Source organism: Xyrauchen texanus, chromosome 4, assembly GCF_025860055.1.
Source record: "Xyrauchen texanus isolate HMW12.3.18 chromosome 4, RBS_HiC_50CHRs, whole genome shotgun sequence".
In the NCBI taxonomy this organism is placed as follows: Eukaryota; Metazoa; Chordata; class Actinopteri; order Cypriniformes; family Catostomidae; genus Xyrauchen; species Xyrauchen texanus.
The window spans coordinates 51052788-51080302 of record NC_068279.1 but is presented as its reverse complement, the minus strand read 5'-3'; the positions used below and the strand labels follow the sequence as shown (position 1 = coordinate 51080302).

General features: G+C 37.5%; 1 protein-coding gene across 5 annotated transcripts in view; it reads left to right on the top strand.

Annotated features, from left to right (window-relative positions):
* Positions 1–10957, top strand: part of fktn (fukutin) — an 85564-nt gene extending 74607 nt beyond the window's left edge. For 4 of the 5 annotated variants that reach the window (XM_052125540.1, XM_052125536.1, XM_052125537.1 and 1 more), the window contains 4 exons: positions 2876–2896; positions 5606–5739; positions 7738–7862; positions 10373–10957. In XM_052125540.1, coding sequence (XP_051981500.1) covers positions 2876–2896; positions 5606–5739; positions 7738–7862; positions 10373–10586 — 494 coding nt within the window. In that variant the 3' untranslated portion in view covers positions 10587–10957. The remainder of the gene's footprint in view (positions 1–2875; positions 2897–5605; positions 5740–7737; positions 7863–10372) is intronic. The other variant, XM_052125539.1, reaches the window with a different exon arrangement.
* The last annotated feature ends 16558 nt before the right edge of the window (positions 10958–27515 follow it).

The following is a 27515-nucleotide window of genomic DNA, read 5'->3' as shown; positions in this document are numbered from 1 at the left end:
TACAACATAAACTAACATTCATAACAACAAACAACGATCGACAGTGACTGAACGAAAAGGCAGGGTATAAATACAAGAAGGGACCAATGAACAAACAGAACTCAAAATAACATGATAAGGTGATGAACAGAAACCAATGAGAAGCTAACGAGGACAGGTGAGAACAATGAACAATGAACACGATGGCTAACAAGACTATGGAGGTACAGAAGGTTCAAAAGTGAAAACTATGGAGTGACGAAAGTATCAAAATGGAAGACAAAGGGGAAACAGAAAAACAGGACAAGGTCATACGTTACAATAACACACAGTATATATTAAAAATGATTAATAGATTGAAGATTTATTTTATTAATATATTATTTAATAAGAATAACAAGGAAGGCCCAAGTATTTTAAAATTGAATATGTGACTTTTTTCTGCACCAGCCCCAGAGCTCCGACAATTATGACTGAATTCACACAATGAGTGAACGATTGCAGACACAGCCACTCTTGTTGCCACAATTGCCTTCACGCCCGCACTTCTCACACGTGCCCCACGCACCTCCTTGTGCACGCACAGAAATGCTGTCTGTTCACGCTTCAGTTGTCGATCACGTGAATGGCAGCACTTAACTTGGATGTTTACATGGATTTATAGAGTTAATCCGCCTGAAGTAGCTGCGATAGTTTCCAGTACCCCCGTGGGGGCGTGGAGTAAATGCATAAATACTGCTTATGACATGCGGGACATGGGACAAAGTGCACTGATATATTGCTGCACTGATTTAAAAATGTACATTTAAAAACAGATGTCACAAGAGCCTAGAATCAACCTGAAAATGACCATCTCATTACACAGAAAAGCCTGTTTGAATTAGAGCCAAAACATACCTCAGGGTGCTGCTTTAAGTTGGAGCTGTGATTTTAATCTTGAAATATCAGCTTGTTTTGGTGTTAAATGAAGGCATTGCATGATGAAACTATTCTTCTTTTTGTTTTTACTTTGCAGAGCGAAGAACATTTTTTACTTTGAAGAGTTTGATGCTGCTGCACTGATGACTTGAGTGACAGTCTGTGATACCGGTTCAGCACGCAGCTGTGAACTAGAAATTTACTTGAGTGAGAGTAAAAAGTACCCACTTTGAACCTTACTCTAAAAGTACAATTTATCCCAAAAAGTTACTCAAGGAAATGTAACTGAGTAAATATTGCGTGTAACTACACACCTCTGGTCACCAGTTAACATGAAAACCAGTTGAACTGGAACACCGGCATGCATCATTTCATGTTGTATCTTCTTTTCCCTCTGCGGTCTCTCTAGTTAATTTTATAATGCTTGTTTCGTCTGCGTTACCTGAATGCTTTTGATGTCTGATAATTTTGTCAGCTTTTTATAGAGTAAAGAAGTACTCTTTGCTGCAGAGGCTAGCTATTGTTGTTGTTTGGGAAAAATTTGGTGACGAAACATTATCCCACCCTCCGCCCCCCGATGTTTAATTGGTTCCTGCATGGAAACCAGCAAGCTTTTGGGGCTGGTATCGAACCAGGTTTTAGGCCTTTTCTGCAGGGAAATGTACAGAACAGTTCAAGAATTCGCACTGGCGAATTCAGGAACCATGTCTGTGGAAAAGGGCTATTTCAGACATAATATTGAGAACTGCTGATCAATGAGCTGCTGATGAGCATGCATGAACCGAGGACTTGAATGATGGAGCGAAACATTTCAATTGATAAATATAAATTAATTTTACTATTAAGGATTGTGCAAGTTTTTCAAAGCTGGATCATGGTTTCTGTGAGTTGATTAAGACTAGTTTAATCACTTTATATGCTTTAGACATGTAGAACATCTGCGTTTGTATATCATTGTCAGTATTGGGTGCTTTAGGTGCAAAACTTCAATATAGGATGTATTGTAAGATCACTGAACGAAACACTGATAATAAACACCCTTATTATTATAGATGTAATATGTAATGTAATAATCAGCGATATGCGCTTGCATATGGTCTTATTGAATGTGTTTGAGCATGTATTCTACGACGCAATTTCATATTTATTTCTCTCTTTATCTCATACTCGTACTAAGAAGCGTTTTCAGCACAGATGCAACAAAATGAAGTGAAAGCTACACATTAGGTGCTTTCTAGTTTTTCTAGTCTATCTAGTCATTCTCATCCGGCGACATGTAATGATGTGTTCATTTACGCTCAACTTTTCACTACAGTCATTCCGACATGACTTGAGCGCACCATTAGCATAATGTACAATGACGTTATTACACGATGACGTAAATTAACTGGTGAATTTTTTTTTTTAACCATTTCATTGAAAGAACTGATTCGTGGAAAAGAATCTGACTTCTCGTAACTACCAATCACAGGCTGCATCACCTCCCACAGTTTCTATAGAGTCTGGTTCCAGAAGTAAAAATCCCATACATTTTTACCATTGACAAATTGATGTTTAATAATAACTTATAAACCTTTAACGACAGACCTAACGTGATCTCCGAAGTTGATCATCAGTGGTATATGCTTTTGTTATATGCCATCCACCTACGTTATTTGAACTTCATTGTTTAAAAATCACGTTTAATAGCATAATTCCTGGTGAACAATTACAGTACCCATGGTACAGCAGTAAAAGATCCACCAATCATAGAACCGCGGCCAAGAAAGCCCACATAATAAGACCGGAAGCGACCATCCACTTCAGTGACGCACTCTGAATGACACAAACGAGTCTGTCTCCCTGCACTTATATATTTTTGCATATCAGAATATTTCACAATAATCAAACTATATTGTTTATATACTTATAATCAACAACCTAAAATTAATAGTTTTATATTTTATCATGTCATTTGCAATGCTTCATGGGATTGTAGTTCGTGCCCTCATGAAAGACGGTAAGTACACTGACTTTTACCTTTCACTTTTTGTCAGATTTTCAAATACTTTTTTGCCTTAAAATAAAGTCTGTAATGCTCCATTTACCTTGGAGTTTATTGGTTTGGTTCATGCTTTACAACTCTTTAATGGAGGGTTTTTTGAAAAGCCTATGGAACAAATGAATGGGAAAAATACTTCTGGAACCCAGATGCTGAATAAGTGCACTGTTGCACTCTATTGACCTTTTAAGCACTGCACGTGTTTTGTCTCTTACCTTCTGGTTTGAATTGAGGTAACTGAGAAGAGCTGAGCTAAATTGATTACTTGTGTGAGCACAACGTATTTTTTACCAAGAGTTGATGGTGTGAGTCTGCACCACCCCTTTATTACATTAAACTTATCACAATACATTTAGACACTACTATATCTATACACCTATAATTAAGTTCTTTTTGTCTTTTTTGTTTTTTGTTTTATTATGTGTGTGTGTGTATATATATATATATATATATATATATATATATATGTATATATATGTATATGTGTATATATATGTATATGTGTATATATATATATATATATATATATATATATATACACTCACCTAAAGGATTATTAGGAACACCTGTTCAATTTCTCATTAATGCAATTATCTAATCAACCAATCACATGGCAGTTGCTTCAGTGCATTTAGGGGTGTGGTCCTGGTCAAGACAATCTCCTGAACTCCAAACTGAATGTCAGAATGAGAAAGAAAGGTGATTTAAGCAATTTTGAGCGTGGCATGGTTGTTGGTGCCAGACGGGCCGGTCTGAGTATTTCACAATCTGCTCAGTTACTGGGATTTTCACGCACAACCATTTCTAGGGTTTACAAAGAATGGTGTGAAAAGGGAAAAACATCCAGTATGCGGCAGTCCTGTGGGCGAAAATGCCTTGTTGATGCTAGAGGTCAGAGGAGAATGGGCCAACTGATTCAAGCTGATAGAAGAGCAATTTTGCCTGAAATAACCACTCGTTACAACCGAGGTATGCAGCAAAGCATTTGTGAAGCCACAACACGCACGACCTTGAGGCGGATGGGCTACAACAGCAGAAGACCCCACCGGGTACCACTCATCTCCACTACAAATAGGAAAAAGAGGCTACAATTTGCAAGAGCTCACCAAAATTGGACAGTTGAAGACTGGACAAATGTTGCCTGGTCTGATGAGTCTCGATTTCTGTTGAGACATTCAGATGGTAGAGTCAGAAGTTGGCGTAAACAGAATGAGAACATGGATCCATCATGCCTTGTTACCACTGTGCAGGCTGGTGGTGGTGGTGTAATGGTGTGGGGGATGTTTTCTTGGCACACTTTAGGCCCCTTAGTGCCAATTGGGCATCGTTTAAATGCCACGGCCTACCTGAGCATTGTTTCTGACCATGTCCATCCCTTTATGGCCACCATGTACCCATCCTCTGATGGCTACTTCCAGCAGGATAATGCACCATGTCACAAAGCTCGAATCATTTCAAATTGGTTTCTTGAACATGACAATGAGTTCACTGTACTAAAATGGCCCCCACAGTCACCAGATCTCAACCCAATAGACCATCTTTGGGATGTGGTGGAACAGGAGCTCGTGCCCTGGATGTGCATCCCACAAATCTCCATCAACTGCAAGATGCTATCCTATCAATATGGGCCAACATTTCTAAAGAATGCTTTCAGCACCTTGTTGAATCAATGCCACGTAGAATTAAGGCAGTTCTGAAGGTGAAAGGGGGGTCAAACACAGTATTAGTATGGTGTTCCTAATAATCCTTTAGGTGAGTGTATATGTGTATGTATATATGTATATATATATATATATATATATATATATATATATATATATATATATATACACATATACATACATATATACACATATACATACACTCACCTAATATATGTTTCACTGGTCCCTTACTTGTATAAGCTGCTATGTCTTGTTAATTTGTGTTTTGTTCAATAAAAAATAAATAAATAACTAAAAAACTATAAAGCAATGTGTGAAAGACAAAAGAGGGTCAGAGGGGTTTTACAAAGATAATTTGAATGGCTTTTTTGTTTTCTCTTGGAGTTTCATGAACACAGATGCATATCAGTGCATGACGGTAGGATCTTGTGGATTTATGAATGAAGCACTCTTATTTTAAAATCTCCCCGCTCTGCTTCCAGTTTTATGACATTCACTGAACACTTTAAAATACTCATCATAACTTTTGAGTCTATAACCTGTAAATCCTCTTCGCTAGCTGATTACGCTTTGATATCAACACCAAGAGATCTACTGTATATAGAAACCGCTGGACCAAAAGTTCAAAGACACAATTTTCAAGATATCTGTGTGCTTGTTGCTCTGGTGCATAAGGCCAATACACCCCAAATGTATCTACCTCGGAGTAGGAGATAAAAATGCCCCTAAAATGGCTTCAAGGAACTTTAGTTCCTTAAGTGTGATGGCGACGAAAAGCACTTTCCCCAAGGAAAAGTGCCTAAAATGGTCTGCCAGTGTGAAAGGCCTTTTATTCTACTTTTCTTGCAATCATAAGTACCGGCTGCTAACTCAGCTATTCCAAATAAGAGTACATGTGGAAATGTTTAAGATACAAATATAACACTAGATATGTATGCTGATAATATGACAATGATGATAATAGATATTATATATGTTAAATAACATTCTTCCTTTTTCACAGGCTGGTACAGACAGTGTAATATTATTCCCTACAGTAAAGACGTGGATCTGGGCATTTGGATTAAAGATTATCGGCATGACATCACTCAGGCATTTCAGAAGGCTGGTCTCCCTCTGAAACACAAGTTTGGTAAGGTGAGGGATAGTTAATTACCTGTCTGGACTGTAGCTTTACTGGATACTTTTTGAGTTCATTTGAAACAATAGATTGGGATCCTCAGAAATGAGCTCTGATCCGGGTGATTGTATTGAGTCACCATAGAAACGTTTGAACCATAGAAAGCATTCCCTAAAGCAGTACCTCTTCAGCCAGACAGTATAGACCAAAGTATAGAGAGTAGAACTGTAAGGTTGTCTGGACTTGCTTCCTGATAAAACATAGAACTTCTGAGAAAATCAACATATGATCTCTTTTACATAGTTAGCATCTTTACCTGAGACAACATACCCCACTGAGCAATAATTACCTAATCGTTGTTCTTCCACATCTGTTCCTTCTCCCACTCTCCTCTCTTCCCACTCCTTTTCAGCTCAAAATCACCTCAAACTCACCTTATGCTTACATGTAAAAAATAACTTTGTATTTACACAACGAATCAGACTATACACTTTGTAAATAATTTATAAGTTCTCAGTGTGACTGGCACTGTATTATCAGTTCCACAGCAGCAGTAGACTTGGCCATAACTAAGATTTGGTATTTAGAGAAATTATGTCTCTGCTGTGGGTTTCCTAGGGGTCTTCAATGTAAATTTCTTTCAGGATTTAGAAAAGTGTCTCCTCCAGAGTTACTGAATTCTATTCAGTTCCAAATTCCTATTGTTTACCATTTGCCGATGATGTTTATTATGTCTGAAAATTTAAGGGAAGCTTGCATAGTCTGGGAGAAAAATAGTAAGTCAGATAACCCGCAGAGTTGCTGTGTTGTTCTGTTATCAGGTATGTTTCTCTGACTTGTGATAAGTTTGTTTCTTCTAATCTTTTGTGAAATTGACGTACTTAAATTTATTGATCCAATTATGTAAAGTTTTAATCCTATCTGTCAAATAAATTGTTAATTTTGATAATCTTGCCAACTCTCATGCATTGAGCGTGAGACTCACGCAATTGACACTGATCTCATGCTCTCACGCCCCTTTTCTCACACCGTGATAATGTTGAGAAGCAAAGCAGACTTTCTTTCATCATCATAACACCATATTAAGATTGGAGAGTATATTAAAAAAAAAAAAAAATACACTTAACCTTTAAATCATCCATTTTGTGATTGAATCAGTATTGGTCTCTTCCACGGACAGATTGCTGACTGTCTGTTGTCGAGACCACAATCTGTGCACTAGCCACCTAATGCATTTTGCACACACAACTGGAAAATGCTTTCTTAAGTCATATCATATCACATGAGGACCACCATATGCAAACTCACATCTGTAGTTTTTTTTTTTGTTGTCACATACATTCGTCATCGGTGAACACTTACCCAGTTATTGGTTACTACCTCTTTTACCATGAGCACTCAGTTTGGCTGTTGAGCCAGCTCTAGAAAGTGTTCTAGTTGTTTCAAACAAATTCTATTTAATAATTATGGAGGCCACTGCGCTCTTGGGAACCTTCAATGCAGCAGAAATGTTTGTAGATTTCTGCAGATCTGGGCCTCTTCAAACACAGTCAAGTCTCCAAGCTCTGCAGGCAGTCCCTTTCACCTTGTTTCTTAGTTTTTTCTCTGATATGCATTGTCTGTTGAGAGACTATATATAAACGGGTGTGTGTGCCTTTCCAAATCATGTCCAGTCAAACCCAGGTAGACTCAAGTCAAGGTGTAGAAACGTCTCAGAGATGATAAAAATGAATAGACCCAAGCTTAATTTCAAATGTCACAGCAAATTGTCTGAATACTTATGTCAATTTAAATGTTAAAAATTGTAGTGATGACATGATTGCATGTGAAAATAAGTGCCAAATTTGCTGAATTCTCAGAACCCCAGTTTGTAAACTGCTGGTATATGTATATTTGTTCTACCCAGAGAGCAAGTGTTCAGTTATGTACATTCAGTACGTTCAGTAATAAAAACAACAATTTTTATTGGGTTTTTTTTCATTATTTTATGGTGAATTCATTTATTTATTTTTCAGGTAGAGGACAGTTTAGAGCTCTCCTTTCAGGGAACTGATGTGAAGCTGGACATTTTCTTCTTTTATGAAGACAATAATATTGTCTGGAATGGAGGTACACAGGCAAAGAGTGGCAAAAAGTTCAAGTGAGTATTGAAGAGATGTTCATTAGATTGAGTTTTCTCTTAATATCAGTCACATGCTTTAAAGTATTGTCATTGATTTTGACATTATGTAGTTATATATGTCTGTTTTTGACCCAGTTGTTTTTAGCAGAGTCAGAATTCTACAAAGTAGGACAACATTTGCAATCTTAAGACTCACATTTGTACAAGTCTGCAGCCCTACAATGTAGGACAACATTTGCAATCTTAAGATATGCACAGTAGTGTTGTCAAAAATACCGGTACCCCGGTACCAAGTTGGTACTCAAACAAAAAATTATTTATGATACCAGAATTTCTGAAGGTACCGTGGTACCGAGTACCGGGTCTATCCGGTATCCACGCAGAGGCGGGAACTTTCGAACGCTCACAACAAGCAAAAGATTGCGGCAAGCAAAGCTGCTGTTGCTGCGGAGTCTCAACTGAATCATGTCGAAATGAAAAGTGGGAAAAAGCCAGGTAATTCGAGGCTGATGAAAAGGGAAACATCATAGATCAGCAAAAACCTATTTGTAAACGCTGATTTCACAATTTTCTGACGAAAGGAGGAAACACATACAACTTAATAAAGCACCTTAAAGACAAGACACCCGGATTTATTCAAGCAAATAAAGCAGGCGAGTTTAAAAGCATATTATCTTTTGCATTAGGTCTGAAACGTTTAGTCGACGTCGTCGAAAATAAAAGATTTATGAGAAAAATGTTCGTTGTCTAATAGTCGTTTGATCTCATTTAACGTAACATGAAATCACATTAAACCGTTAACGAAATCGTGTGAGAGCAGCAATTCACGCCTGATGGAGGAAGAATTACACAGATCAGTCCAGATGCACTCTAAACTTTCACAGTTTTTTTTATGTAGATCCCAAAGTATTAGGGAATGATTAAAAAAAAAGTACATTCAGAAGCATGTACCGTTGTGGAATAAGCGGAGGCGGAGCTCTTTAAGGAAACATCTCGGCGTAACATCTTAAATGTACGGAAACTCAAAGAGGCCTTGCGTTATTATTATTATTTTTCTGTCTCGTGATCTCGGCATAACAAAAAGTTGTTTTCTCGTGATCTCGACATAACAAAAAGTTGTTTTCTTGTGATCATGAGATCTCGACGTCTCTCTGTCATTGACAACATCCAGATTAGTGTCAAACGCCTTAGAAGAAGACTATCACGTCTACAACTTTGTCGTAGAAAATACAGTGACCCTGAACGTTTGGTCAATTTCATTGCCAGCCAACTTGAGGGACCGGGACATCTGCAAGCCAGCCGTGATTTAGATCCGAGTGCACGCATATTGCAGTTATGACGGTACTTTGCGGAAAGCACAGAAATAAATGCTTCTTGACTCCTGTTGAGTGCAGAAGAAAGCGAGTCTTACTGTATTGATGAAAAAGCGTTTATTAAGTGTTTGTGACGTGCTGCCTGGTGTTTATTAATATGTTTGATTTAGCCTATGTGATTGGTGACTGGTTATAAAATATTCACCTGCCCTATCCAAGAGTATTCTAACCAAAGTGAAATGAATTAACATAATTTTACATTTACATATAATAAATTGTACTTTTCTGCCAAGGATCTCTCATTGTCCTTCATACCTTGTAATAAACTTTTAATTGTAAATCCTGTAGGTCAATTAAAAACTGTATAGAAAATTAAAGGCAAAAACAACTTTTTGTTATGTCGAGATCACTAGAAAACGAGACAGAAAAATAATAATAACGCAAGGCCTCTTTGAGCTTCCGTATAAATGCAGTAAAATGGCTTTATTAAAGTTCAAATAATACAGAAGCAGGTCATGTTAATAACTATAAACTCAGAAACTGGCATTTCTCTGTGTGGTCGGTGCCTCCTCTATGAGTTGCGCGAATGTCCCGATCTAAGGGGGAGAGATTGAAACTTCACCGGCTGAGAGAGACTCTGCCTCGGGGAACTCCTCCCTCGAGCGCGCAGCTAAGTTAGAACTTACTCGCGACTTATTTAATCATAATATAGGTCACTGTGCATTTCTTATCATGTAGAAAATTGGCAATATGCAGCTTTATTAATAAGAGAGCACTTTGCACATTAGTTTGGAAATTGTTTTTTATTAATTCTATTGCATGCTTGTTTATTTAGGCTTTTGTTTAGTACTTGGTAAAAACTTAAATTAAAAGTTGAAGCAAATCTTATATAAGTGTTCAAAAATACTTAAGCATACATTGTTCAGTTTTGTTATAATTAAAAAATAATGTATTTAAATTAAAGTGTTGCTCAATGGCATATTTTTGTTCTTAGTTCTGCTGCTAATGTTTTGTAGACTTTGTTATTAAAAGAGTGTTGTTTAGTAACCTGTTTTTGCTTTGGTACCGAAAATGGTATAGAGTGCCGTGAAATTTCACTGGTATTGGTACCGACTACTGAAATGTTGGTACCGTGACAACACTAGTACACAGTGAAAACATTGTCTGTGTGTTTCATCATGAAATATGTCTTTTATTTGCATTGTGTCCTGTCAGATATGTGTTTCCACGATTCAGTCTGTGTTGGACAGAGCTGGTGGAGCTAAAGGTGCAAGTTCCTTGCGAGACTTTGGACTATGTGATGGCCAACTACGGACCCAACTGGAATGTTCCTTTGAAGACCTGGGACTGGAAGAGCTCACCGGCCAATGTGCAGGAGAATGGGATGTGGCCTGTGAGAGAATGGGATGATGTCATCCAGGTTTACTGAGGCATAAGGGGAGTGACAGTATTTAAAAGTAATCAAATTTAAAGTTAGAGATGTAGGCCACATTGTTGTTACAGTATTACAAACTGGGCTACTACAAACTCTGTTTTAGTTATATTCTTAAATGTCCATAGACCTTGACTGTATTTGTAACACCACAAGAACATTGACAAAAATGATTGATGAAGTGAATAAAACAGAAACATTCATGTTTGACTTCTTAAAAACAAAGTTAAATGACCTATCCTCTACAGAGGATACTAGTTGCATATATGACTTGCATAGTAGTTCAGAATGTGTATATAAACTGCAGCTGTACACTGTCATCATGGCTACTGATATGTGTGCTTTTATTCAATAAAAAAAAAGCCTTCTGTGTAATATTTAGGCTCTCATTATTGACTGATATGCTTTTTGTAAGGTGGATGCCAGTCTCTAGAGAGGATAGTGGCTGATTGCAATTATATACAATTGAATGAAAACCGATAAAATGCACACAAAATTGCTGAATTTAAGTGAATACTTATTTTACACAATTTACTCAATAAAAAAACAGAACACACTGCTTCCAGTCAATTGACTGTTGGAAGATTTTGGAACTTACAAAATGTGGAATGACCACCTGTGTTAATCGGCTATTTGGGCACTACCAAATGGTCATCAAGATCGGCCGATCACTACACAATACATCTATTTAGACTGAAAAGAGCTCAGATTTTTAAGACCATTTTAATGTGTTTGATTACGTAACTTGTGCCCCTTGGCTGGGCTGGACTCTAGGTGACACTATAATGAGTACTTTTACGTTTAGCTGATAACTCCAGAATCATAAGGGCTAGAATCACTATTATTTTTTCTCTCTGATTCCTTAAGCGAAACAAAATGTACCTCCAATGTCTCTAATTCCATTTTTGGTTCAAAAAGTTGTGATTCAGATGCTAACAGATCCTTAAAATATTTATTTAAAAAATAAAAATACATTTCCACCAGCAGCCATTCAAACTTCAGCATCTAAAAACTAAAGTGGTGAATAGCCAATGGTCATGAAACTTATTTCCTACACAAAGCTGAATATTACATTTTGTGAGAATCGACCAAAAGATGGAGCTATAATAAGCGAATTTACATTTGTACAAATAACTTCAGAACTGTATAGACTACATTAACATTTTATAGTTTCTCTGAATCCATCAGTGTCCCCAAATCATATGGTTTTCCATTTCCATTATAACGGCAGCCAGTAACCGCTAAGAGGCTGAGTAGAGGGAATAAAAGTTGACGCGTTTCCACTGCAGATCCAGATGGTTTATTGTAACATTGAAACGAACATGATGGATGTTGACAGTAAAGTAAGCAAAAAAACTATGAAATGAACTTAAACTAAATGAAATGAAAACGGTCAACAGAAAGTGAGCGTCCCAGCAACTCACCCCCTTCCTACATGCTAACCACAAGCAAACTAACAGGTAATATGCACCTACAACAAGTGACGTAACAAACTGAAAGTAAAAATTTCAAAATAAAAGACATCAACCCAAACCTGGCACCTACACCCCAGCCCCTGATTATTACACCCCAAAACTGTAATAATCATAACAATACAACACAATCACGCAAATTATACATCACTGCATAATTATTTGCATACATAGAAATCGCTAAATCTTTTTTCATAAATAATGTATACACAAATATGTGTAAATGTCCAATTCTTCAATGTTCGAACAGTGTCCGTAATCAACTGAAGTAAACATGTCAATCAAACAGTCTTTAGTCAAAGTCTTCGGTAAGTCATTTGAGAGCTCTCATAAATCAGTCAGTCAATCAGTCAGTCGGTCATAGAATAGTTAGAAGTCCTCCGTTTCAAGAAGGCGGCAAACTTTAGTAATGGGTCTGGTCAAGCAGGAACTCTTGGTCTTGATTCTTACTTGACGTGTCAATCCCCTTTTATCCTGTGTGATCTGAATAATCTTGCCCATAATCCAAGAGATCCTTGGGGCAGTATCATCCACTACAAGCACAATATCTCCCACTTGAAAATTGCGTTTCTTCACCAGCCACTTCTGGCGTTCTTGTAGTTGAAGTAGGTACTCCCCGATCCATCTCTTCCAAAATAGATCCGCCATATATAGGATCTGTCGCCAACGTCGTCGTGAATACAGATCATCACTTTTAAACAGTCCAGGTGGTAAAGACGGCTGTGTTTTCAAGAGGAGAAGATGGTTAGGAGTTAGGGCTTCCAAATCATTAACATCCAGAGATGCTCTGGAAATTGGACGATTATTAAGGATTGATTCAACTTCACAAAGGAGTATGTAAATACCCTCCTCGTCTAAACTTTGTCCTCTTAAGGATAGAATTTAAAATCTTCCTTACTGATCTTATAATCAGTTCCCAAATTCTGCCAAAGTGCGAACCAGCCGGGGGATTAAAGTTCCACTTAATTCCTTTTTAAAGCAGAAATGAATTGATCTGATTATGATTCCAGTTTTTTATAGCCTCCTGAAGTTCACGTTGGGCACCAACAAAGTTTGTACCATTGTCTGAACGGATCTCGACAACTTGTCCTCGACGTGCAGTAAATCTTCTTAATGCATGGATGAAAGAGTCTGTATCAAGTGAATTTGCTATTTCAGTCAAACATGTGAATATCACTCCATAACGTTTTACAACGCTCCTTCCCCGTTTTACTTCAAAGGGACCGAAGCAGTCCACTCCAACATGCGTAAATGGTGGTTTATCAGGTGTGACTCTATCTTGTGGCAAGTCTGCCATCTGCTGATGACCCGGGATTCCATAAAGACGTCTGCAGACCACACACTTGGACAAAATTCTTCTTATAGCAGTGCTAGCACCAGGGATCCAATATCTCTGCCACAAATTAGCCAACATATAATTCCATCCACAATGTCCAATGTCATGATGAATTAGCCGCAGAATTAAATCTGAAATATGTAGATCCTTGGCCAGTATTAACGGATGCTTAACTTCTTCAGGCATCATAGCCTTGTCCAGATGTCCACCAACTCTGATGACATCGGAGTGAAGCACAGGGTTAAGTCTATAGAGTTCACTATTCCGTTTTACCAATCCATCTTTCCGCAGACTAGCCAGTTCCTCAGAATATCTCTTCCTTTGGCAAAGACGGATAATCTCCAATTCAGCTCTTTCCAGCTCGTCTGAAGACAATTTTGCAGGCACATTGGATCTGAATTTTCGTATCTCTTTCTTAAAAATAGTCTCTCGTTGCAACTTGTCCATATCAGAGTAAGCAGTCATCAACCTTTTCCTTTCCTTGCTGAGATCAATTAGAATATTCCTGAATCGAAGGATCCAAGCTACGCCTTTTTTCAATCGCATCCATGAAGAGTAGTAATTAAAGTATGGCATAAACTCATACTCTTGTTGAACTTGCACAGTATTCACCAGAACACTCCTTTTCACTTCTGGGTCACAAGGCGACATCTCACCTACATCAGAAGGATCCATGGGCCACAACTCTTGTGGTTGAACAAGAAATGGAGGACCAGAAATCCATATCTGGTTCTTTAAGAATGAATCAACCTGTAGACCTCTGGATGCTAGGTCAGCTGGATTGTTTGAAGAATTCACATACCTCCATTGTCTGATTTCAGAAACACTTCGAATTTCAGCAACTCGGTTGGCTACAAAGCATTTGAATCTAGAAGTCTCATTTTGGATGTACTTGAGGACAGAGGTGCTGTCGGTCCAAAATACAGAATCCTGAAGTTTCATCTTCAGCTCTCTCTCTTCCACAACTTGTCCATGCGACCGGCAAGTGTGGCAGCAGTGAGCTCCAGACGAGGGATAGTGATAGGTTTTAAAGGTGTCACTCTTGCTTTACTCATTAAAAGAAAGGAATGGGCACGTTGTTGATCATTATGAAGTAGTAAATACGAGGGAGATCACGTGACCCTCCGGTAGCAATGGCTGTGTAGTTCGACTGCTCCCTGACTCGGTATCCTTAATCTATCTGTTCTCAGTAAATTCTCAACGCTTGGTCAGTCTTGGCTGCTTTGATAACGGTGCAACAAATGAAGATGGCAAAACGTCAATTAGCAATGGCTTCCCCGGAGAAAAAACGAGTTAAAGATCCTAATTGTGTTCCTGAGGGGGAACTTCGCGCCATTGTTGCTGATGAGTTAAAGATGAACCTTAGCTTTGTCAGGGAAATGTCTAAGGAAGAATTCACCCCAATCGTGGATAGACTTGGAGTCCTGGAAGAGGACGTTCGACTGATAAGAAATAATTTTGACAACATGCAGGCAGCTCTTCGCAACGCAAAGAAAGACACCGTGGAAGTGAAGCTAGCAGTGGATTCCCTTCAGGAAAAGTTGGCGAGAATCGAAGACAAAAGCCGTCAGTCCGTCTAGTGGGACTAAAAGAGGGTGTAGAGGGAGATGATCCTCTGTGATTTATACAGAATAATCTTCCTAAATGGATACCCTCTCTTGTTGGCAAAGTGCTGGGGGTTGAAAGAGCGCACCGTATATACAGCGGTGAGCGCGCGAAATCTACCCCTCGTACGTTCATTTTTAAGATGCTTCTTTCAATATCGGAATGCGATCCTGAATGGAGCCCGTGCTGCTGGACAAATTCTTCATAATGGATCTCCACTGCTTTTCTTCCCAGACTACAGCACTCACACTGCATCTAAGAGGAGAGCGATGGCATTGGCGAGGAAGAAGCTAACTCAGTCAGGAATTACGTCTTTTTTGCTCTATCTCGCGGTAGTTAAAGTTACTCACCGAGGGAAGATTTCACTGCTTGAGACACCGGCGGAGGTTGAAAAGTTCATCCTCAAATCTTCCCGGAAGGGAGCAGAGGCGGTCGTGTCACAAGAATCCGAAGAGAAGGAGTATGAATCGGCAGTTCCCTTGGAGGACCTTACTGAGACGGATTGATTTTTCTTTTCGTTCATCCGGAAAATGACCGGGTCAGGTGTCGACGGACGAGCCGGACAGCTAGTTGGCCGCGTATCCAAAGACTGTTACGTTAAGGGCAGGTAGAAGAGTGTGTTTAACTCTTTGCTTGCTGCCCGTTCTTTTACTGTTTTTGTTTTTCTGTTCCATGCCCAAGTCCGCCCACGTAAGTTTAATTTGTTTTATGCATACATTTATATGCATAGTATTTATATGCATTCAGGTGTGTATTGCATATTTTTCTAATTGCTGCCCACTATCTTTCTTGGGGACTACTTTTTGGTTCTCCTGCCTTGTTCTGTTTGGTCTGCATAGCTATTACTCTTTAAATTATGGCTATACATATATTGTCATGGAACGTTAATGGGTTAAATAGCCCCATCAAGCGGACCAAATGCTTAGATTATCTAAGATGTAAAAAGGTTTCTTTTGCCCTTATACAAGAGTCTCATTTAAATTCAGCTGATGTGCATCGCTTTCAAAATAGATATTTTAAAATGATTTCCTCCTCTTCGGCCGTTAATAAATCTAAAGGGGTGCTGATATTGTCTAGGCGTTCTACTAATTTTTCTGTTATACGTTCTGGTGGGGATAAAGAAGGCCGAATTACCTATGTTGTTGGTTCTCTAAATCATACTAAATGCGCTTTTGTGTCTGTTTATGCACCCAACGAGGGTGATCCATTATTTTTTCAAGAATTACTACGTTTAGTTGTGAGTTTGGAGGACTGCCTCGTGGTGTTAGGGGGCGATTTTAATGCTGTGTTGGATCCTCAGCTAGATAGATCTCATGCTTCTAAAGCTGATTCAAGGATTTCTGGTTGTTTTAATTCATTTTTGCAACATTCTAACTGTGGCAGCGGGGGCGTGGTCAAGCGCCCGTCCAAGAGAGGAAAGCGGTAAGGGTGCTTACACCTGAGCTAGATTATGTCTAACACCTGTCTCTAATTTCAGTGAGCATGGGGAGAGCGGCATAAAAGGCAGCCAAAGGGCCTCCATGGGAGAGAGAGTGGCATACCAATTACTGTGTTTGTGTGTGGTCAAAACTGACTGTTTAAAAGTGCTGTGTGCACGTTGTAATTAAAAGAGAATAAAGAACCTCACCTCTGAGCCGCTGTGTCAAGTGTTGTCCCTTGGAGGAAGTCCTTACACTAACATATGTGATGTTTGGCGTTTACAAAATGATGGTTCCAGGGATTATACATTCTTTTCAGCTCGTCATAAGAGCGACTCAAGGATTGACTATTTACTTATGTCTCCCTCTCTAATTCCCTATATTAGTAAAGTGGATATTCTGCCACTTCTTTTATCTGATCATTCCCCAATAATTTCTACTTTAACTCCTGTATCATTGGGCTCCAGGCACAATCGCTGGAGATTTAATACTTCCTTGTTAAAGGACTGTACATTTGTGGCTGAATTACGCAACTCTTTGAAGGAGATTTTGCAGATTAACAGGGATTCCGCTTCTAACCCCCAAGTCTTGTGGGAAACCACTAAATGTTTTATTAGGGGTAAATGTATAAGTTATTCATCGTTCAGTAAAAAGCGTAGAGAGAGTCCTAAAATTGAATTAGAAAAACAAATTGATCTACTAGAGAAGGAACTAAAAGGTACATTTTGTGAGACCAAAGCCAAAGAAGTTAACATCCTTAAATCAGAATTAAAATCAATATATTTGCACAGAGCTGAATTTCTCATACACCGTTCTAGACAGTCCTATTATTTCAATGGAGAACGTCCATCTAAGCTTTTGGCTTTGAGGTTGAAGGACAGTGAATCTAAGGCCAGCATATCCGCTATTCGGCATGAGGGTTCAGTGTATACTCAACCTAAGGATGTAAATAGAATATTTGAATCCTATTATAAACATTTGTACACGTCAGAATCCAGCACTGACCCAACAAATTTTGATTTATTCCTTAAACATTTAGATCTTCCCAAATTAAATGATTCTCAGCGCGATATATTGGACAGCCCTTTGACAATTGAAGAATTGAAGTCTGCCCTGGACTCCATGATCCAGTAATAAAGCCCCTGGGTTAGATGGGATTCCCCCGGAGCTATTGAAGGCATTATGGGACATAGTGGCTCCCTTGATACTTAACACTTTTAATTCTGCTTTAGAAAAAGGGGCTCTGCACAGGGACCAAAACACAGCTTTAATAACTTTGCTTTTGAAGAAAGGGAAGGATTCACTTGAGTGCTCTAGCTATAGGCCAATTAGCCTTCTATCCACAGATTCAAAGCTGTTAGCAAAAGTCTTGGCCACATCTCCTTCAAGGTCATTCACAGACAGAGCCATACACAGAGAAGCTGTAATTCTCCATAGAGAATTTAAGTTGTATTTTTCCATTGATTTGCACTTTGATTATTAAACTGAGTAAATTATAATTAAATCAATAAATTAATGATTAAATATCTAACATATTGAATAACATTCATAATGCAGTTATTCATAGTACATTGATTACACATTGTCATTTTTAGATCATTGTAAACATAATTCAATTATCAAGGATTAACTGAATGATTAAATAAAAATATTCCATATATTTCCTCATTTGGGACTTAAGAAAAATTCCCACTAATTTAGCCTAATTCAATAACTTCACAATCCAATCCCTTCACCCATCACTTTCTATTGACAAATTTTAGGTCACACAGTCTCTCTCTTATCAGTGACCAGATCATGGAACAGCACTCCTGTGGAGCATCAGGACCAAATGTTGTTTTATATATTATTTTCTGTTATGTAATTCGGTCTCACAAAATTTTTACAGAAGCACCGGACTTTAGCAATCTGACGACAAATCTGTCGCGGGGACTCTCGCAGGCGTACAAGGACTTTTTGTGTTTGGAGGGATGAATGACGGTTGGCGCTGTTGTGCGTGGGGTTAATGTATATGTTTTTCTTTTTTTGTTTGTTTAGTTCTAAGGGAAGTTCAGGGTTTGATTGTTGCACTAATGTTGGAATGTGGTCTTTGTAATTTTATTTTTAACCCAATCTATTTTTTTAATATGTCAAACGTTAATATGAGGGGATTATCTCTCTCCACGTGGAATATGAATGGTTTGGAGCACCTCATAAAAAGAAGGAAGGTTATTTATTTCCTTAAAGGTAAGAAATATTACATTGTGTTTTTTCGAGAAACACATTTTTCCCCGCAGGAAGCTGAACATTTTGGGAAGATTTGGGGTGGACATGTTTTCTTTAGTGCTTGCTCAAGTAAGAGCAGGGGAGTAAATATCTACAATTCAAATGTCTCAAAAAGATTAACGATAAATTTGGAAGAGTCATTGTTTTGGCAGAAATTCAGGGGCAAAGGTTGATTTTGGCTAATATTTACTCTCCTAATGCTGATGATCAGAGCTTTTTATTAATCTTGAAGGGATGTTGCAAGCCTCTGGCACCCCTCATGATATAATATTGGGAGGAGACTTTAATCTTTTGATGGACTCAGTCCTTAATCATAGTGAAGCAAAAGTGTGTAAGCCCCCTAGGGCAACATTGACACTTCACAGGATGTGTAAAAATCTGTAGATGTGTGTGATTATTATATATTTTTATTTACATTTTTTGTGTGTGAATATGCTCATGTGACCACAAGTGTTTACTGGGGGTCAGGGTGGGATTGGGGAATGTGATGTGGATTAAATGTTAAATGTTGATTCCATGTATATGTTTTGTTTTTCGTGTCTTCTGTGGGAATCAATAAAAATGTTAATCACAAAAAGATTGATTTGATCAATGTTAAAACAACAGAATATTATTCTTCCCACAAGATTGTTATTCCAATCATTATACCAATTTTAGCCAATCATGCACCCCATTTCTTAAACTATCCTTATTAACATTTTATAAACAAACAAGACAAGCAATCTTAATCTTTAGTCACCACCATGTTTTTTTTTCTTCTTTTTTCCCCCATTCTTCATTACTATTAAAATGCAAATGAGATCAATAAAAGCATAAGTAAAAGTAATACATTATCTTTCAATCTTAATTATTCATCATACAAGCATTCCCAGGTTTGTTTTATACTTCTTTAATAAGTCAGGCACTCGTTTGTCTGTAATAATTCTCAATAGCCAACCTCCAAAACCAATCTATAAATAATGTTTGGTCTTTTAACACTGTGATAAGCTGTTTTAGTAATGTGGTTATTAAAATGCAGTTGGGTTGAGTGAAACGCACATTTTTGGGCAGGTTTTCTCTAAACCTCCTTTTTGATCTTTCCTTAACCCACATCACCCTCTCTTCTTGGGCTCTTTTTAACAAACTTTGAAATATCCATCTTATTTTTACCTGAATTGCTTAAAAAAATTTGAATAATGTCAAGACAGTGCAGATTTAAAATTCTGAAGGGATTCTTGATATCTTAAATACTGTTGCCATGACAACACTTTAAATGTCAATTCACATGTTTTTAAGTATTTAGCATGCTTGGATTTTCAGGTTTATTGTTAATAACCATATGTCTTAATTTTTTATATAACTACTAAATAATAAAAATATCAACTGAAATGTAAAAATACTAGAAAATCAAAGCCATATATGTCTAACCCAGTTTTGAGTGTCAATTACAAGAAATGTCCAATAAAGGTCAGCCAAGATCCATTGTTGAATGATTCCCAAAATAACACTTTGAGAAGATTTTTTGTGTTGTGTCTACAGGTAGAAGGTATCCCTATTTCATACATTATGCATATGAAGTATGTGTAACTATGTTCTTCAGTTAACTATATTTCTCAATTCATGTGTTAAACATCATCAGTTCTCGAGTTGGAGTTTCTGTTTTGATTTGATTTATTTTGAATTCATGTTAAATGTTTGTTGTCGCTGTTATCAGTGTTGTTTAGTGTCAGCAGTTTTTCTGCAGCTCACGCTGTTTTCCAGGTAATAGAAAAGAGAAATATGTCCCCCATTGTGACTGCCTTCTCGTGGTATTGTTTGTATGTAGAGCATGTGTTTTGTCTTTATCTCTCTCTCTCTTAATCACTCTCAAGTGTGGGGTAATCAGGTGAGCTGATTGTTAATGTGGAGCACTGGCACGCAGTGTGTTTTCTTCCCATATAAACTGTGAGTTTATTTGAACTGTGAGAAATGAGTGTTTCATGGCTGGGTTGTGCAATGGGTCTCTGATGCTCTCGCGCAAATTCCCACCGCTGTTGAGAGTATATTTTTGTCGCAGTCTGAACTATGAAGTTAACTGGTGTTTAAAAAAATAAATAAACAAATATTATATATATATTTATATATATAACGGTCAATAAATGTGTCTGTGATTCCGCTACTCTTGTCTCCCTGCATGTTTGCATACTATATGAAATCTTGGTTTATTACAATAGCACTTTATATTTGGGTGAATTAGAAACCAGAACCTCTAAAAACTTGATGCAAAAAGTAACCACTAGATCAATCAGTCATGTTTCTTGATTAAATTGCTGATATATGTGTTCATCTACTGACAACAAAATCCCAAGACTGATAGTGGCAGATGTAGAGATAAAATTACCATATAATTTGAAATATCTATTTGAGTGATTGAATAGGTCATTAAGAATGACTGTTTATCAAAATAGGTGATTTAAAATAATCTCTTATTGTGCATAAAATAATTAATATTCATGAGTTTTGCAGCACTGCCACCCAAAGTACTGGTTTCCAAGAGTTTATTTTTTATTTAGAACTAACTTTTTGTTAATGTTCCCTTTCAAATGGCTTTTTCCAGATGTTACAAAGTTACAAAGGCCTACAGGATTTTATTAGCAGAATAACATTGGATATGCATGCAGCTCTTCATCCATGCATATGCTTAAAGAAATTGTCCTGCATAATTTGAAGTTTATTCCAGATTGCCAGTTTTATGTCAAGCTAAGGAACATTTAGAATTTGTCGATGTGTTTAATAGACAATGTACTGGTACTCTTTTTTTTTTTTTTTTTAATTTTGGCAAATCAGTAGCAACAATTTTACTATGTGGTTCCTGTGGAAATGCAGTTGTATCGCAAATTCATGGACATTTATAATTTGATTATGACACCAATTAATGAACTAGTACTTGCTGCAATGAAGCTTGTTACCTTAATCCATTTAGGGCACTTGCTTTGGTGTTGCCACCCCTCATAATATATAGTACATAATACAAATATATGAACACTAACTGTATTTGTTCGTATATGGCCATATACTAGATTTAAATATCAGAAAATGTAAATATTGAATCCTCATTTGTGTTTTTAGTTTACACATTTATTGTACATCTATTTTAACCTTAGATACATTTTCTTGCATTACCTAACTGCACTGTAATTTGATGACCAACTTTCGTTGTAGCAATCTATTTGATTATGTTGTGACAACCGGACGTGAATTTCCTATATTTGTGGCAACATCGAGGAACAATAGTTCTAAGTATGTGTAACTGCAGTTAACTAATGTTTATCAAAAGAACGACAGATAAAATTAAAGATTTGTTTAAGATGGCTAGCAAAATAACAATGTCTGTATCTTAGAAATAACAGCTTTTATTTGGGAGCAATGATATCACTCTCCACCCCATGTGGTTCAAATCGTTCCGAACTGGTGTGTCGTTAGTTTGTGCTGATTTGTGCCCGTTACGACCTCCCCTGTCTAGGGTAGAGGAGGAACAGTTTAAAATTAAGGAAACTAAACAATATAATACGCTTAACGTTACTTGCTAGCGTTGCTGAGCCCCTGTTTTCCCATCCCGGCAGCATTTAACACAATTCATTAGAACAATAAAGATTTATTTTTGTAGCACCCTCTTCCCTCTCAGAAATGACGTACCTGAGCTCTTAGGGCGGGTACTCGGGTTCGAACTTTGCAGTCTCGACTAATTATAAGGGAACTCTCTTAACACCCTTTAACACAATACCCAATTTCCTCTGTTGAAATATAACCATGCATTTTATGTGAATGTGAATTAACACAATGGAAATATTCAGGTTAATCTTCAACCAAACCAATTAGTAAAATGAATGAAATCACTTCAAGTAAACAATTACAGTGTTTATTAAAAAACAAATATGAATTTAAATGAAATGGGGAAAAATGAAACTAGATGGATGATAAATAAACAGTAAACTATAATTAACTGTCCATTTTAGAGTGATGTCACAGAAGGGCAGTTGGGATATTTTAGTAATACACAATCTCTATGATTAATGTACTTTAAGAATTGTATGACAACCCACAGATGAATAAGAATATAACAGTTGAGTATAACCAATGATAAATCAAATGCTTCTCAATATGGTTTTAACCACTGATCTATATATATAACTGGATAGCTCATGACGTCACAAGAGTGAAGCTACTGCGCCGCCATCTTGGTATTCCCTAACGTTCTGTATTCCTATGGGTCTCAATGGGAAATCGTCTGTTTTGGTGAGTAATTTTTACCTATCCAGTCACATAAAAAAAAATGTTTTATGTCTGCATACACTGCATCACAATGCAATCTTCCTAAATATGTAATTCATTATTTATTTTGACTTTCATTTTTTCCCCCTGCTTATTCTAAATGTGAGCGTGTTATGTTACTCTTTATTGCAGCAGCATTACGTTCAGCGGCGCACGTGTTTCAATAGAAACAAGTTTAAGAAACTTGAGGTAAGATATCAGTAGACATTTTCAAACATATTTTTAGCAGGCTTTAAAGTTTTTATTCTGAATACATAATTATGTTTTGTAGCTTTTGTTTACGTTGAACGTGCATTGTGGTTATTTTCTTAGGATAAATGAATATTAGCTATGCAGCTAACGTTAACTTAGGAAAATAACCACAATGAATAACAGTATAACTCACCAAGTTAGCTTTTTTGGTCAAGTTGAATATCTAATATCTGAATATCTGCAGATCAACACCGGTTACATATGAGAAATATAATGTGGGCTTTCATTAATTCTCTGTGTGTGATTTGTACTTTTTGCAGTGCAGGCCTGAATACGGTCCAGCTCACGGGCATCATTTATAAAGTGATCAATTGGAATAGACGAGGAGCAGGGCTGGACTGGTAATCTGGCCTACCGGACATTTTTCCAGTGGACCGACGCACTTTGGGGCCGATCAGGGTGGACTAGCCATCAGGGAGAACCGAGCGGGCCGCTGTGTCGTCTGCGATAAGCTAAAACGAGCCGCCGCGTTAGTGAAACCCCCCCAACCAACACATTTTTGGCCAGTTATGTCAAATCCCGGGCCGATTTCTCTTCCCAGTCCAGCCCTGACAAGGAGCACATGGATATTGTTGAAGATAAACAAGGTAAGTTTGCCGTTTGGATTTCAATAAACATCGCACTGAATGTTAGATAAAACTGGAATTGGTTTGCAACAGGAGGAAAAGCAGTATGAGGAGACTGGCTTCACTGAAGCAGGTTGGAGGTTGTCAGCCTGGCTTCACTGAAGAGCTGTTTTAACGGAGTAAAAAATATTATACTATCTGTTTTTATTTGCAATGAAGATACTTTTGCAACATGCAGTTTAAGTCTCATAAAATTACTGTGTTTCAGATAGTATAACATATATATAACATTTAATATTAATAGAAAAGTTGACCCAAATATGTAAATTCTGTCATCATATACTCAACCTCATGTCCTTCCAAATCCATGTGACTTTCTTTTGCAGAACCCCCAAAAATGTATTTTGTATTCCATATAAAGAAAGTAAACGCTGAGCAAAATAGCTTGTTTTGGTCACCAATGGCTTTCATTATATGGACAAAAACATTTTTTAAAATGTCAATTTTTGTGTTTCACAGGAAAAAGTCCTACAGGTTTGGAAGGACATGAGGTTGAGTAAATAGCTGTGCGTAAGGTCTTAAGTTGGGGTATAAAGTTCAAGGCTTCGTAACTACTAGTTAGTTTGCAACTAAGTCTGTGCTTAATTTGTTGCTCCACCTGTTCTTAAAGTCTTAACTAGTAAGATGTTAACTCTCCGTAAAGTGATGCATAGTTGCATAATATGACGTTTACCTGCATTGATCTATTAAGCAGTGTTCATATTTGTACACAGAAGTATTAAAAATCCATGAACTTCAATTTGATTTTGTTACGGTTGATGTACAAACCTTGTTTGCTCACGTAACTGTCACTGCGGACGTCACAAGAGCAGCTCTCTTGAGAAACATATTTTGATAATTAAGATATTATTTTAATTATTTAACATTTTATACTTTTATATTTGACTGTCATTCATATGATTTTGAAGCCTGAAAAGGAAATCATACCCTTATTTTATTATATGACTCAAGTTGGTAAAAATTTGTATAAATGAATTAGTTAGTTTGTATGGTAATTATTCATCATATTTATGAAACACCTAAAACAGGCAATTAATTGTCATAATCACAATTATTTGATTGATGCCTGTCATGCAAAACATGAGCTTATTGATGTCATAAAAGATCAGTCTTCTTTTTTATTCCATCAGTTACACCTGCTCTGAGTCTTCTGTAAATATTTAGTTTATACGTAGGGGTACGTCGTACTGAAGTTTAATGGTGCAATGCTCAAATATTTAGTAGTGCGTAAATTGTGACTTCATGCCCATTTACGCCACAACTAGGCTAAGTTTAAACTTTTGTATAGCTGGTGCAACCGGCCGCTGATCTTTATATCAAACTTTTCTTTTTTCTTCTATTTTGCAGTACATGCTTGCCCAGAGTTTTCTTAAGCCGTTTGGAGTGTGATGCAGCACATGTTTCCTTGGCAATGAAGTGGAGGCTGATGTTTGTGCAGCTTTCTACAATGCACAGAGTATGAAGATGTGATTGTTGTATGGTTCTGGGTTGAACATGTTTGCCTCAAGTTCCTTGAATGCCATGGAGATCCAGAACCTTTGTGGGGACAGAGATGGGCCTTGTGAGTGTGTGCTGTTGAAGAAATTTCTCAGCTGTCTTGCAGACTTTCAGGACGCTGTCTGACGGTCTTATAAATCCACCTCAGGACTTCATGTCGATTAGTGTGTTCATCTTGGGAAGAGCTCTGCTTGAAATGCCAGCATATCAGAAGATGCTGCCTCCAGTGTCACTGTGCTATCCGGTGGAGAACTGTTGCCACTAGCTCTGATGGCATGTCTTGCTACCATTCTTTTAAAAGCTGAATAATGTGGGATTGTTGTTAAATCCATTAGCAGATTTGTTCCCACATATCTGCACATTTTTATTGTATTGTTCAGTTTAAGTCAATTTTTGTGTACTTGGAAGCTTTTGTTATTGAACAAATAAATATGTATGATTTCCTTGTTTGCATATGTTAATAAACTTATTTCTAATTATGATTTAAAAGATCAGGGGATTGTTGAAATAATTAAATTCTCACAAGCTGGTATGTACATATTCCAGAAATGAATGCAAATGGATAATTCCATTAAGTAAAGGTAAATTAATTTGTGTGTGTGTGTGTGTGTGTGTGTGTGTGTATACACACACACATACTGTATATGAACTTGTGTGTATACTACGTTTCTATATTTGATTCTTCTGGATTTAATCTGAAGAGGTACTGTCTAGTTACAATAAAAACACAAAGCTAGTCGTTTTTATTAACAACTTTAAAATTTGTTGATGTGCATGCCCCCCCTAAATTTACTATATAATCTAGTCAAAAATTGTTAATAATGTTGGCAAATTATGCAGATGTATAATTTGTCAACATTATGAACAATGAGCAGCAACAGATTTAAACTATGAAGCCAGAGAAACATTGCATCCTGTAACAATCTGCAGATGGATAACTTTGCTTTAAAAAGGGGTATTAATACACTCTGGTGTTGTATTTTTACTGTTGATTATTAAAGATTATGATGGTTATGCCCACTCTACATGGGGATAACGACTAATGTGTGCTTAATATTACATAGTCATAAATTACAACCTGTGGGCACTTCAGCCGCATCCTTAAGTGAGTGTTGTTTCGGTTAAACGCTGCACATGCCGCGATGCCCTCTGTCAGTAGGGAATAGTAAGATGGCCGCCAGAGCACTTCCGGTAGCTTCACCTACTGCTGGCAGTTTAGAATTCTATGAGCAATCCAGTTATATATATCAGTGGTTTTAACACTTTTTTAAATGCACCATCAAATCTATTTACATGTATATGAACTGCCCTTTACAGAAAATAAATAACAATAAATCGAACGCTTCTTAGGAAAATGCTATGGCAGTTATAAATGAACATATAAACACATTAACTGACGTGGGCCCACACACGCGCGTGCGCGCTCACCCGCTCACCGCTCGTTGCAGGCCAGTATCGTTGCTCGCGTGCGTTGTGGCCACAAAATAAAGAGATAATTGGCCGCTTCACTCTGAAGAGCCAAATAAACATTAAATGGGATACCTTCAATCCGTAGTAATGAGTCCTCCCGTGTTAGGAAACTCGAATCACTCAGTTCGTCCCTGATATGCGCGTCCTGGCCTCCTTACGATCCCTCGTTGCCAGGGGAACCCTGAACCCCTCGGCGATTCAGGGCGCTACCTGGGTGTGCAGTCATGCAGCTCCTCCTTATCACCGTTATTCACGTTGATAAAGTCCGCTTTAGTATTTAGATACTCAGTCACTATTTCGTTTGTAGTTAGCACTAACTCGTATGGAACTCACACAAGTGTATACAAACTAAAAGATAACTCAGCTTTCTGCTTACAGCCAGCGAACCCTTGGTTAAACAAAATATCTGCTGAATATAATAATCAGAAATAAAATCAACCAATCCTGGTCGGATTAATGAAGATTCTCTCACACATACAGCATGGCGCGTTTCGACACACACCTTCATCCATCCCTCCTCTCTCCTTTCTTTTTTCCCTTCCCAACTTCCGAGAACCAATCATACATTACATAGGTATCAGGCGGGCTTAGGAAATTATGCTCCAATGAATAAAGGACAAACCCTAACTTGTTTGTAAAACCCACGTTTTGCACATGTACATTACAACCAAACTCTACCACAGAACGATGCTCTT